This window comes from Dendropsophus ebraccatus, chromosome 15 (assembly GCF_027789765.1).
Source record: "Dendropsophus ebraccatus isolate aDenEbr1 chromosome 15, aDenEbr1.pat, whole genome shotgun sequence".
Lineage (NCBI taxonomy): Eukaryota > Metazoa > Chordata > Amphibia > Anura > Hylidae > Dendropsophus > Dendropsophus ebraccatus.
The window spans coordinates 40,661,506-40,672,116 of record NC_091468.1 but is presented as its reverse complement, the minus strand read 5'-3'; the positions used below and the strand labels follow the sequence as shown (position 1 = coordinate 40,672,116).

The following is a 10,611-nucleotide window of genomic DNA, read 5'->3' as shown; positions in this document are numbered from 1 at the left end:
TGTTGTTATTTCTTGTAGATGTTTCATGCATATTTCTTTGAAAACAAAACAAAAAACGTAGGTCTGTTATAATGGTTATTAAGTAGTCCAAGAAGCTAGAGTCATGCACATGTTAATGAGACCTGCGCCTGGCTGGGTGATCATACGCATTACATTCCTGTATATGTATGACCAGACACAGAGGCGTTTTGTTTCCAGGTTTTAGCTGACGTACCATATAGTAGGAAGAGAAAGTAATAGGTAAATACACAACAGAAAGGTATATTTATGTTTATTTAGAAGTATGTTCCCTACACAGTGGAGTAGGCAGCAGCTCCCCCTGCAGGTGGACATGCAGAATGCACTGTGTAGAGTATCATACAGCTGAATCATTCGTTTGACAACGGCAGAAATAAATGTAGTAAGTTCATAACTTATACAATGCCAGGCCGGGCAAACATGGACAAGTGGTTGCTGTTGTACTGAAGGTAGTTTAGGATTCTCTTCTCTATGTCCTGTTTGTATCCATTTTGCTCGAGTACACGTCTCAGGTATTTTTGGGGAGTTTCCGCAAGATTCAGTTCATCATCAGTGACCTTGTGGACTAATTCCTTCATGGAAGGCTGGTCATGCACCTAGGAAAGCAAGTTACACATCCATTAAACACTGTAAAACAAATGACACCGGCTTAAGGGGAACCGATCATCAGCCAACTCACTATAAAGCTAATAAGCGTTGTTAATAAAGCTAACACAGTCCTGGCCCAAAAAAAACCCCTAAAAACACACTTTTTTATTCTTTCCTGCACTGTATGCTAATCAATTTTAACTAGTCATCTGGGCGGTCCTAGGGTCCCAACTTATCATACAGTGTTACTGATGAAAACAAGGTGTCTCAATGATCTTTGCTGCAGAAGGGTCCAGGAGATGCTTCCAGCATTGCCGACAGGAGGGGATGTGTTCAAGGCTATTTTGGCTATGACATGGGCAGTACAGCAGGGGAAGGACTTCCCTGTACTACACATGTGTGCATGAATATAGTTAGTTTAACTTGAACTATAACTAATAGAGATGAGCAAACCTCGAGCATGCTCAAGTCGATCCGAACCCGATCGTTCGGCATTTGATTAGCTGTGGCTGCTGAAGTTGGATAAAGCTCTAAGGTCGTCTGGAAAACATGGATACAGCCAATGACTATATCCATGATTTCCACATAGCCTTAGGGCTTTATCCAACTTCAGCAGCCACCGCTAATCAAATGCCGAATGATTGGGATCGGATGGACTCGAGCATGCTAGAGGTTCGCTCATCTCTAATAACGAACTATAGATATTGTGACAAACTAAGCTGTGAATCATGGCCAGAGAGGCGAGATTACAGTGGAATACAGCACTATGACTGTGACTAGTTGGGACCTCAGGACCGCCCAGATGACTAGTTGGAATTGATAAGCATACACAGCGGGAAGGAATAAAAGTACGTTTTTGGAGTTTTGCGGTCTGAGAGTCAGGAAACACAAACCCGCTTGGGCACACTGTTTGGAGCTTCATTTACAATGTTTATTAGCTTTATAGTGAGTTTGGTGATGATTGGTTTCCTTTAAGTAGTAGATATGGAGACATGGAGGATCAGCACCCTGGGAAATGACACGGCCACAGCCATCAAGCACATTTTTTTCACATAATGTCATATAATGAGACCACTAGAAAACAGGTGATGTGACCTTTTGCCTGCCGTCAGCCACTTATTATCATCTCTATTATCATCTCTCCTTGGTTGTAGGGCTATGGTATACGAAAGATATCTACAGCCCCTTTACAACAAGGGGTCCTTTGTTCTGGATCCGTATCTTATGGTCAGAATAAGGAGCAGTAACATAGCATATTTCTTGCTATGGAGGACTTACATTACCACAACAGCCTATTGATTTATATGGGAAATATGTAATGCTTAAAGGTGGTATTCCTATCTCAACTGACACAGGTATACTTGTAGGGCTTGTCTAAATATTACATATTTTCACAGATACATTGATTTAGCAAAGTTGTCTCCTCCTAATATGTAGCTCGTTGTCTAGGTTACAGACCACCACTCTGCTTTAAAAGCAGTGGTCTGGCTGGTGTATATATAACAATAATGTAGATGTATAGAGATATAGGGGGAGATTCTTGTCTATGCAGCTCGTTGCCTAGGTTACTGATCACCACTCTGCTCTAAAAGCAGTGGTTGGTGTTATAATTACAGAATATATACACTTAGGGGGAGATTCATCACACATGGTGTAAAGTGAAACTGGCCCAGTTGCCCCTAGCAACCAATCAGATTCCACCTTGGAAAATGAAAGGTGAACTCTGATTGGTTGCTAGGGGCAACTGGGCCAGTTTCACTTTACACCATGTGTGATGAATCTCCCCCTAAGTGTATATATTCTGTAATTATAACACCAACCACTGCTTTTAGAGCAGAGTGGTGATCAGTAACCTAGGCAACGAGCTGCATAGACAAGAACAGTTTATCAGGAGAAGGAAACAATTTGGCTAGACCAATGTATCTGTAAAAATATTTAATATTTAGACAAGCCCTACCAGTATACCTGTATTGGCTGAGGTAGGAATACCCCTTTAATTTCCCATGTGGTGATGCTATAGGAAAATTCAGTACTTACTGCCAGGTTTCCCTACAGATTACATCTTATTTAGGGGATTGCTAGCAGAAGAATCCTTTGTAATGTGGTTAATTTCCATGAGCCCTAAAGAAAGTTGGGTTTGGATTATCCAAGATGGCGGTCCCCCCTTTTGACACAATCATTTAATTGAATCTTTAAGTTATATTATTGGGGTTATTCACTTATAGGAGATGTATAGGAAACGGAGACCAAAAGCTGATGATATGTTCCAGGACTTCCAGTCATTAGCTGTAATGTACATTGGCACTTAACAGCAAGTCAGAGTCACTGCAGAACTACCCTGGGGAAATCATGGGGGTTGTTTGGGCAGAATAATTCGCTTCAGGGCTGGGGTTGGTGGAAAAATAATAAATCTACTATACTCATCCCCTCTGGTCTCCTGTACCTGCCAAACTGACACTCCCAGACCTCTGCTGGTCTCTGTATATTTAAGGTTCTGCGTCATCTCAACTCCGCAGAGCTTGTCTGGTCATCCAGTCAGTTGTCACCGCAGTGTCCTATCACTAGCTGGGCGGGCAGACCTTGTAGGATTGGGACACAACTCAGAAGAAGCAGAAAGCAGTGGAGAATCTGGAGCATTGCAGCTGCAGGGACTAGAGTAGGTGAGTATAGCATATTTATTATTTTTACAGCAACCAGAAACAGCATGGAGGGTATTATAGAACAGTGGTCAGCAGTAGTCAACAGTGATTGTAACAGGGTAAGCTCTAATAATGATTTATTTATTTTTAAGTAAATGGTGCAGGGGGGGGGCTATAGTTACCTGATAAATGAGGAAAACGAAATTTTTCTCTAGTAAAATATATTACAACTTTCTATAAAGTCACTCACAGTATTGATTAATACAGATTCTGTAGAAAGTCTAGTATTTATGGGTTAGAGTATGTATACCAGCACATACTTTCCCCTGAAGAGTCATCCATTATACACTTGTTTGTATTGGTTTGTCATGCACTTGGCTAATTACTTTTAGTTATTAAAGGATTGCACTGGGTAACCAGACTGTGCAGCACATAATGGACTATAGACACTGATGTGGAATTAAGCTCAAGTACAGCTAATAATCAATGGAGAAGGTTTATCAATACTCTCCTGGGATCTTCTAGCATTGTGCCATTAGTTTGTCTACAACATTTGTCACAACTCATGATATCCATCCTACATTATAGACTATTATAAAGCAGTTACACAGGTCCGGTTGGGCCTGGTTGTGCACCCTGCAGTGCCCTCATCATGCCCCTATCATACCAGCTCAACAGTTGTCATGAAGTTGTCGCCCTACTTCTAAGGTTTGGTGTCATAATAACAGATACTTGCCTGTTAGTTGTTGGTTTTAATATCAATTGAGTCTTGGTTAAATTCCAGACACTACCTGGGTATTGTTGTTGCTATTTATCCCTTTTTAGTATGGGGATATGTGGACAGCTATAAGGCCTTGTTTACACAGTGTAGCGGTGGTTTTACATGTTTTAGTATGTACTAGTAATGTATCATTTTTGGCTTAAGAGAAACTTTACCCTCAAACCAGCTTTTATAGAAATAAAGCTAAATTAATAGCACAAAGCAAACTACACACAGGGAATTTATCAAGTGCACTTTTCTGTACGCCGCTGTTAGATAAAATCGCACCTGCTCTGCTGGATGGAGCAGCGCACGCCGTGCTGCGGCCCTAGGAGTTATATGCCAGGCACTATATGCCTGTCGATTTGTAATAAATCAAGTGCACAGGGAGGCCACATCTTGCTTTGCGCAGTGCCACTCCCCTTTCCGCCCACTTGGTGCACACAATGTAGCTTGGTATAAAGTTCCCCACAGTTGTAGTGATAATAAGTGTCTACAGATCTACTGACTTCTATCCACAACTACATTTGTTCGAGGGAGCTTAACCCTTCCTGGAAAAGTGCTAAAAAAAAACATACCCTAAGGTAGGGCCCAATAACAAAATGTGGTGAATGTGATCGGTGCCACCAGTGACGGCAATTTCAAATGACATTATTTCCCAATGGACTTTGCAATATCAGAAATGTCGGGTCCCTCCACACTAGTTCACACCACAATTAAGTTAGAAACGAAAAAACTAGAAAGTGTAAGTGTTTGGCCCTGAATCTCGACACGCAAATGTATAAAAGACAGAAGACAGAAATAATAAGGAGGCGAGTGAGAGTTTAGCAGCCAGCGGAATACGTCTAATTGAAAGTCAAAGCAGAGGATCAGGGAGTACGGAGGGCGGATGGAGATAGCTGTGTGCACGCCCGGGGCTATGTTTAACATATCTGTGATAAAACATAAAGGAAGCACCTTAATCTGCACTGTTTGGGGAAGATGGGGAAACTGGCAGAAAATGCATTAATGTCTACAAGCATTACGGCTTTTGACATGAAACAGAAGGAAATGAAGATTTTCTAGGAAACAGACCTGTTTGTGAGTTGCAGTGCAACCATAGAGCGTGAACTATGGACGCTTAGGGGCGAGAGGCTGCTTACAGCAGGAGCTCTATGGGTTTACAATGTTAGGCCATGTACAGAAATGATCAAATGTGTCCGCATCTGTGATTTATTCTCTACCATCTTAAACTTAATTTTTTTTTTAAGTGTTGCCGACTGAAATGATTCATTGAGACGTGGACCGAGTAGCTGGAATCAATACAGTTCATGGAATTTTGGCCGATACTTTATTGCGGTAGTTTCAGGATTTTATCGTTGTGTTGACATACAATAAAAAACCAACTAAATCTAATTAAATCACCAGAGAGCGGTAAATGAATCATATAAAAATCTGGAGAGAGAGAAAGAAAAAACGCATTACCATGTAGCGGAGTCAGAGGCTCTCGTCTGAAGGAAAACTGCATGCTATTAAAAGTGACTGGATTAGTGCCCTAAGTATCCCCGGTAAGATGGCTTATTGTAAAATACATCATTTTCTGTGCAAAAATAAATGGGATGATGCAGTCATTTCTGAGACGGGGGAAACAAAGTGTTATTCATCTTTGTCCTCAGGATAGCAAATGCTCAGTCCTGCATTACAAATGTAGAGATTTGGGATCACCGTCCCTCTAATAAAGGATGCTTGGCTGCTCTGTAAAAATGACTGGGTCTCCAGGGAGGCAGCGAGCTGAACATCCGCATGTACTACCAAGAGCATGGTAATAGCTGGCATCAGACATGGAGGCAGCTGGTCCAGCATCTTCACAGCAGGAGTTAAATGTGTTTGGTGGCTGTGGCTATCTGAGAGGATTAGCTGACGTTCTTGTGTGTGCACATGGGCACCTTCCCTGCCATATCATCCAATAGTACGGACGTCAGTCCTGGCCCGTAATCATATACCGTGCACAAAAGAGCCGCACCTTTCAGGCACCATCCAAACAGCACATTAATGTATATATTTGTTATGGCTTGTCAACATCCATTAAGGCTAATCTTTCCTAAATTATTAGTCGTGTGTCATGAATAGTAATATGCTGGAAAGGATGTCATGGTTGACAATAGCAGTGATAGAATAAAGGGCAGTCAATGGGCCCATGTTCATTTTACTTATGAACTTTATGGAATGCGTGATAATTGTAGATGAATGGCTCATCGGGGTGACTTGCCGTTTATTACATGGTGATGGTGAGGAGGAGTAAGAGGAAACTTGTACGGTTACATCCTAGCTTATACTCAATGACACACTTATAGGGAATGTGTCTTCAGAAAATAACTGATTGTTTAAATCAAGTTTTTATGTTAAACACATTTTTTCAAGATTTTTTTTTATAAAAAAAACTTAAATCTTAGAGTTTTCATTTTAAACCACTTTGCTTAAAGTGTCACTGTTGTTATAACTTTCAAAATCTAAACCGACAGTGGATGTGCTATAAAGCAAGTTTGCAATTTACATGCATCTTTTTTTTCTTCTTTTTTTAGTTATCATATAAAACACAGCACTTCCTGTTTTCTGACCTGTTTTCTCAACAAACAGGAAACAGTCAGAAAGCTGGAGGTCCTGTGTATCCCAGGCCACCTGAGCGCTTTCAGAGAGAAGACAGTCATGTGATTGATGGACATATTGAGCCGTGACTCTGTACTGGCCTGAATTTCTGTGTTTAGTCTGTTTTATTTTCAACCAGAAAATCTGCCTTCAGGAGACTGGACCTGGATTTCTGGTAAGTTCAGCTTTGTTTTACAGCATGATAACAACAACAAAAAAATTATGAATGTATATTGTAAACTTGTTTTATATCACATCTACTGATTTCGATTTTGAAAGTTATAACGACAATGACACTTCAAAAGTAAGCTGAGAATTCCTGTTCTGTACAGATCATCTCCCAGTACAGGAGTACAGAGAGAGGTGACACCAGTATATAGATAACAGAGCACAATAACTGTTACTCACATCTCATCCCTCCTCTCCTGTATCCCATAGAACATGCTCACAAATGTATCCTGTACAAAGAATAGGACCCAGAGATGTTTACTGTATCTATTTGAGTAGGAGGAAAATCCAGTGTACAGATGAATAATATGTGGATTTATTCACATTGTGGGGTACAGAAGTAGCAATGTTTCGACCTGTAGCATGCTTGACAAAGACCTACAGGTTGAAACGTTGCTAATCCTGTATCCCACTGTGTAAATAAACCTGCATATTATTCATCTGGACGCTGTTGGATTTTCCTTCCAACTCACATTTACAGCACCTACACCAAGGATTGTAGGCCAACCAGCGTGCATCCCCCTGTTTGTACGTATGGCCATTATTGGATATCTTCCACAAGGTGCTGTTGGATCTTCACTCTGTTGGTTTATTTTGTCTATGCCACTAAACAGCTTTGGCAAAATGGCAGCCTCAAATAATAATGTATTGCAAATAAAACTTTGAAGATTACAAAAATAGAAACAGATTAGAAAAAACGAGCATGTCCCCGTATGTTGCTCTAATCAGTTAATATAAACCTAGACAATATATTTCCTTTAAGAAAGTGCCTCCAACAGAAAGGTGCTCTACACAACATAACCGGAAACTTCTATATTATATTGCCATTAATGGAAGGAGCTAAAGATAGAGCAGGGTATCCAGGAAAAACATACCGTTCCACTAAGATTATACATACTAAGCAGCCGAGCACTTATAGGGTCTATAGTCTGTGACTAGAGGCAGATGATAGAATGGACTAATGACAGGTTGACGTTGAAGAAGTAAACTTGAACTTTTCCTGCTAAGAAAGTGATTCTCTTATTTTCTGTAAGTTTGTAACTTGTTTTCTCCAGAGCCGAGGAGTACCAGAAATATTAAAGATCCAGAGTTCATTTAGAGGGCATTTATGACCTAGATTTTCTTTTTTTCACTGATGAAACACAGTTACTTGAAGTTTACCTGTCGTTTTAAAAAACTTTTGACATGTCATAGAGAATATCAAAAGTTTTGTTCGGTCCGGGTCTGAGTGTTCATACCCGTTCTTATTGGGAGAAAGAGCGGGGAGAAGACTCCAGCAGCAGCAGGTTCTCTCCCAGCTCTGAGTTAGGGTCTGTTCACACTGAGCAAAAGTGGATGAATTTCGTGCAAAGCCCCTGCCACGAACTCTGTTTGGAATCCCGCCTGCTTCAGTGTGTCAATGCAATGCTTTGCACGCCTCCGCTCTCTGCTCAAATAATTCACATGTCAATTATTTGAGCGGAGGCGCGCAAGGCATCTCATTGACAATTGACATTGCACAATACAGTAGCTGCCCAATGTATCTGCAACATCAGTAACATCCGGCAGCTATTGAGTAAGGGCCCTATTACACCAACAGATTATCTGACAGATTTTTTTAATGCCAAAGCCAGTCGTTCCTTTATGACCTGTTCTCTGACTATACTCCATTCCTGGCTTTGGCTCAAAAAAATCTGTCAGATAATCTGTTGGTGTAATAGGGCCCTAACTGAAACATGCAACCGCCTCCCTCTTATCTCAGAAGATACCTTTCAAGATGGCCACAGAAAGTGGAATGTCCTGATGAGTGGGGCCGTCTGTCTAATGTGTATGGTAACCCCCTGAGACTCCCCCATAAGATGAAGGAGAGAGAACAATGCGTTGTTTCAAATTAGAAGGTTTAGAAGGTTAAATATAACATTTTTGCACAAGCCTCCACTTCTTACACCTTATGCCACACTCACCAAAGTTGGCATAAAAGGTAGCTTAAAGGGGTAGTCCAGCATTTAACATTTATTCACTAAATAACACACATTACAAAGTTATACAACTTTGTAATGTGTGTTATTTAAGTGAATGGCCCCCTTCCCCATGTTCCCCCCCACCCTGGAAGTGTGGTGCAGTATACTTACTCAATTGCTGTCGACCCCGGACGCCATCTTGGGTCGACGAAGCCATCTTCGGGAGGCCGGCCGGACCGCTCCAGCCGTCCCTCATGCCGGGGGGCCATTTACTTAAAGGAGACCTGTCACCCCCCGCGCCAGGGTGACAGGCTCCCGACCCCCAGATAGATCCCCTTATACTGACCTCATCTCGCCGAGTCCCACTGCCGAAGCCGGTCCCGGGACGGAGATATCCCGGTGAGAAGCCGGCGCGCGCTGTGGAGATGAGTCCAGCGTCCATAGAGAATGAATGGAGCCGTGCGCGCGCAGCAGAGATGAGTCCGGCTCCATTCATTCTCTATGGACGCTGGACTCATCTCCACAGCACGCGCCGGCTTCTGACCGGGATATCTCCGTCCCGGGACCGGCTCCGGCAGCAGGACTCCGCGGCATGAGGTAAGTATAAGGGGATCTATCTGGGGGTGGGGAGCCTGTCACCCCGGCGTGGGGGATGACAGGTCCTCTTTAAATAACACACATTACAAAGTTGTATAACTTTGTAATGTGAGTTATTTAGTGAATAAATGTTTAACGCTGCACTACCCATTTAAATTCTCACTTAAAACTCACTTCACGTGTGCCTCTTATTAGATCAGAGGAGTGGAAAGCAGTGCACTTTTATATGAAGACCCTTACTTGATAAATACCCCCATAGTGTTTAGCTAAGAGCAATGGAGAAGAGACTATTCCCAGACTTCTTTCCATCAGCTGTTCTGCAGTGTTTGACTATTCTAGTCTTTTTAGTGTGCGGTGTCTCTGTGAAGCTGGCATACTACTAGAAACATGAATGCGCTTGGGCCCATCCACAGCACTTTCCATCACCTTGTCATCTCTGCAGCAGGTACCGATAGACTCATCCCGGCCATAAATAATCCTCTGAAATCTGTCGGCATTGTCTCCAATTGGCTCTGGTGACATATTTTTGTTTTCACACTGGAAAACATTTCAGAAACCTTAATTACCGCTAAAAGCCGCGCAGCTTCCACTTAATGATGTTTCCCATTTAGGAATAAGCACATGTAATTCTATACTAATGACCCCGATGTTTTGTTGTGAAGGACGGGGGCCAAAGTGTTCCTTTTTTTTTTTTTTTTTTTTTAAATGTTTATTCTTTGGGATTGCTGAACATTAAAAGGCCCACTACCATGAAATAGAAATCAATGTACATCTCCTTTTGTAGCGCATATTTTGGGGCATGGGGCAAGTACTGTTTATGCAGAAGCTTTAGCAAGGGTATATTGGCAGCTCACGACCTGATCTGACAGTAATAAACTCAGCTAGTAACCGTATATAGTCCTCAGTCCTGAGTGCTGTATAGTGGCTGTACATAGGCTCCTTGAAGATGTCCTTATTCTTTTGGCACAAGTGCTTAAAGGGAACCAATCAACTAGGGATGGTCCGAACCTGCGGAGGTTCGGGTTTGTATGAACCCGAACGCTCAGCAGCAGATTCCCGCTGTCTGTCCGTTTCTTGGAGCGGGTGGATCTAGGAGTAACGCCCTGAAAACTGGGATACAGCCTATGGCTATGGCTGTATCCCAGTTTTCCAGGCGGTCCTCCCGCTGGATCCGCCCGCTCCACGGAGCAGGCAGACAGCGGGAGTCATTACCGAG

General features: G+C 42.3%; 1 protein-coding gene across 2 annotated transcripts in view; it reads right to left on the bottom strand.

Annotated features, from left to right (window-relative positions):
- Window positions 1–254: 254 nt before the first annotated feature.
- Window positions 255–10,611, bottom strand: part of CFAP61 (cilia and flagella associated protein 61) — a 210,914-nt gene continuing 200,557 nt past the window's right edge. For both annotated transcript variants that reach the window (XM_069954188.1, XM_069954187.1), the window contains exon 27: window positions 255–614. In XM_069954188.1, coding sequence (XP_069810289.1) covers window positions 414–614 — 201 coding nt within the window. In that variant the 3' untranslated portion in view covers window positions 255–413. The remainder of the gene's footprint in view (window positions 615–10,611) is intronic.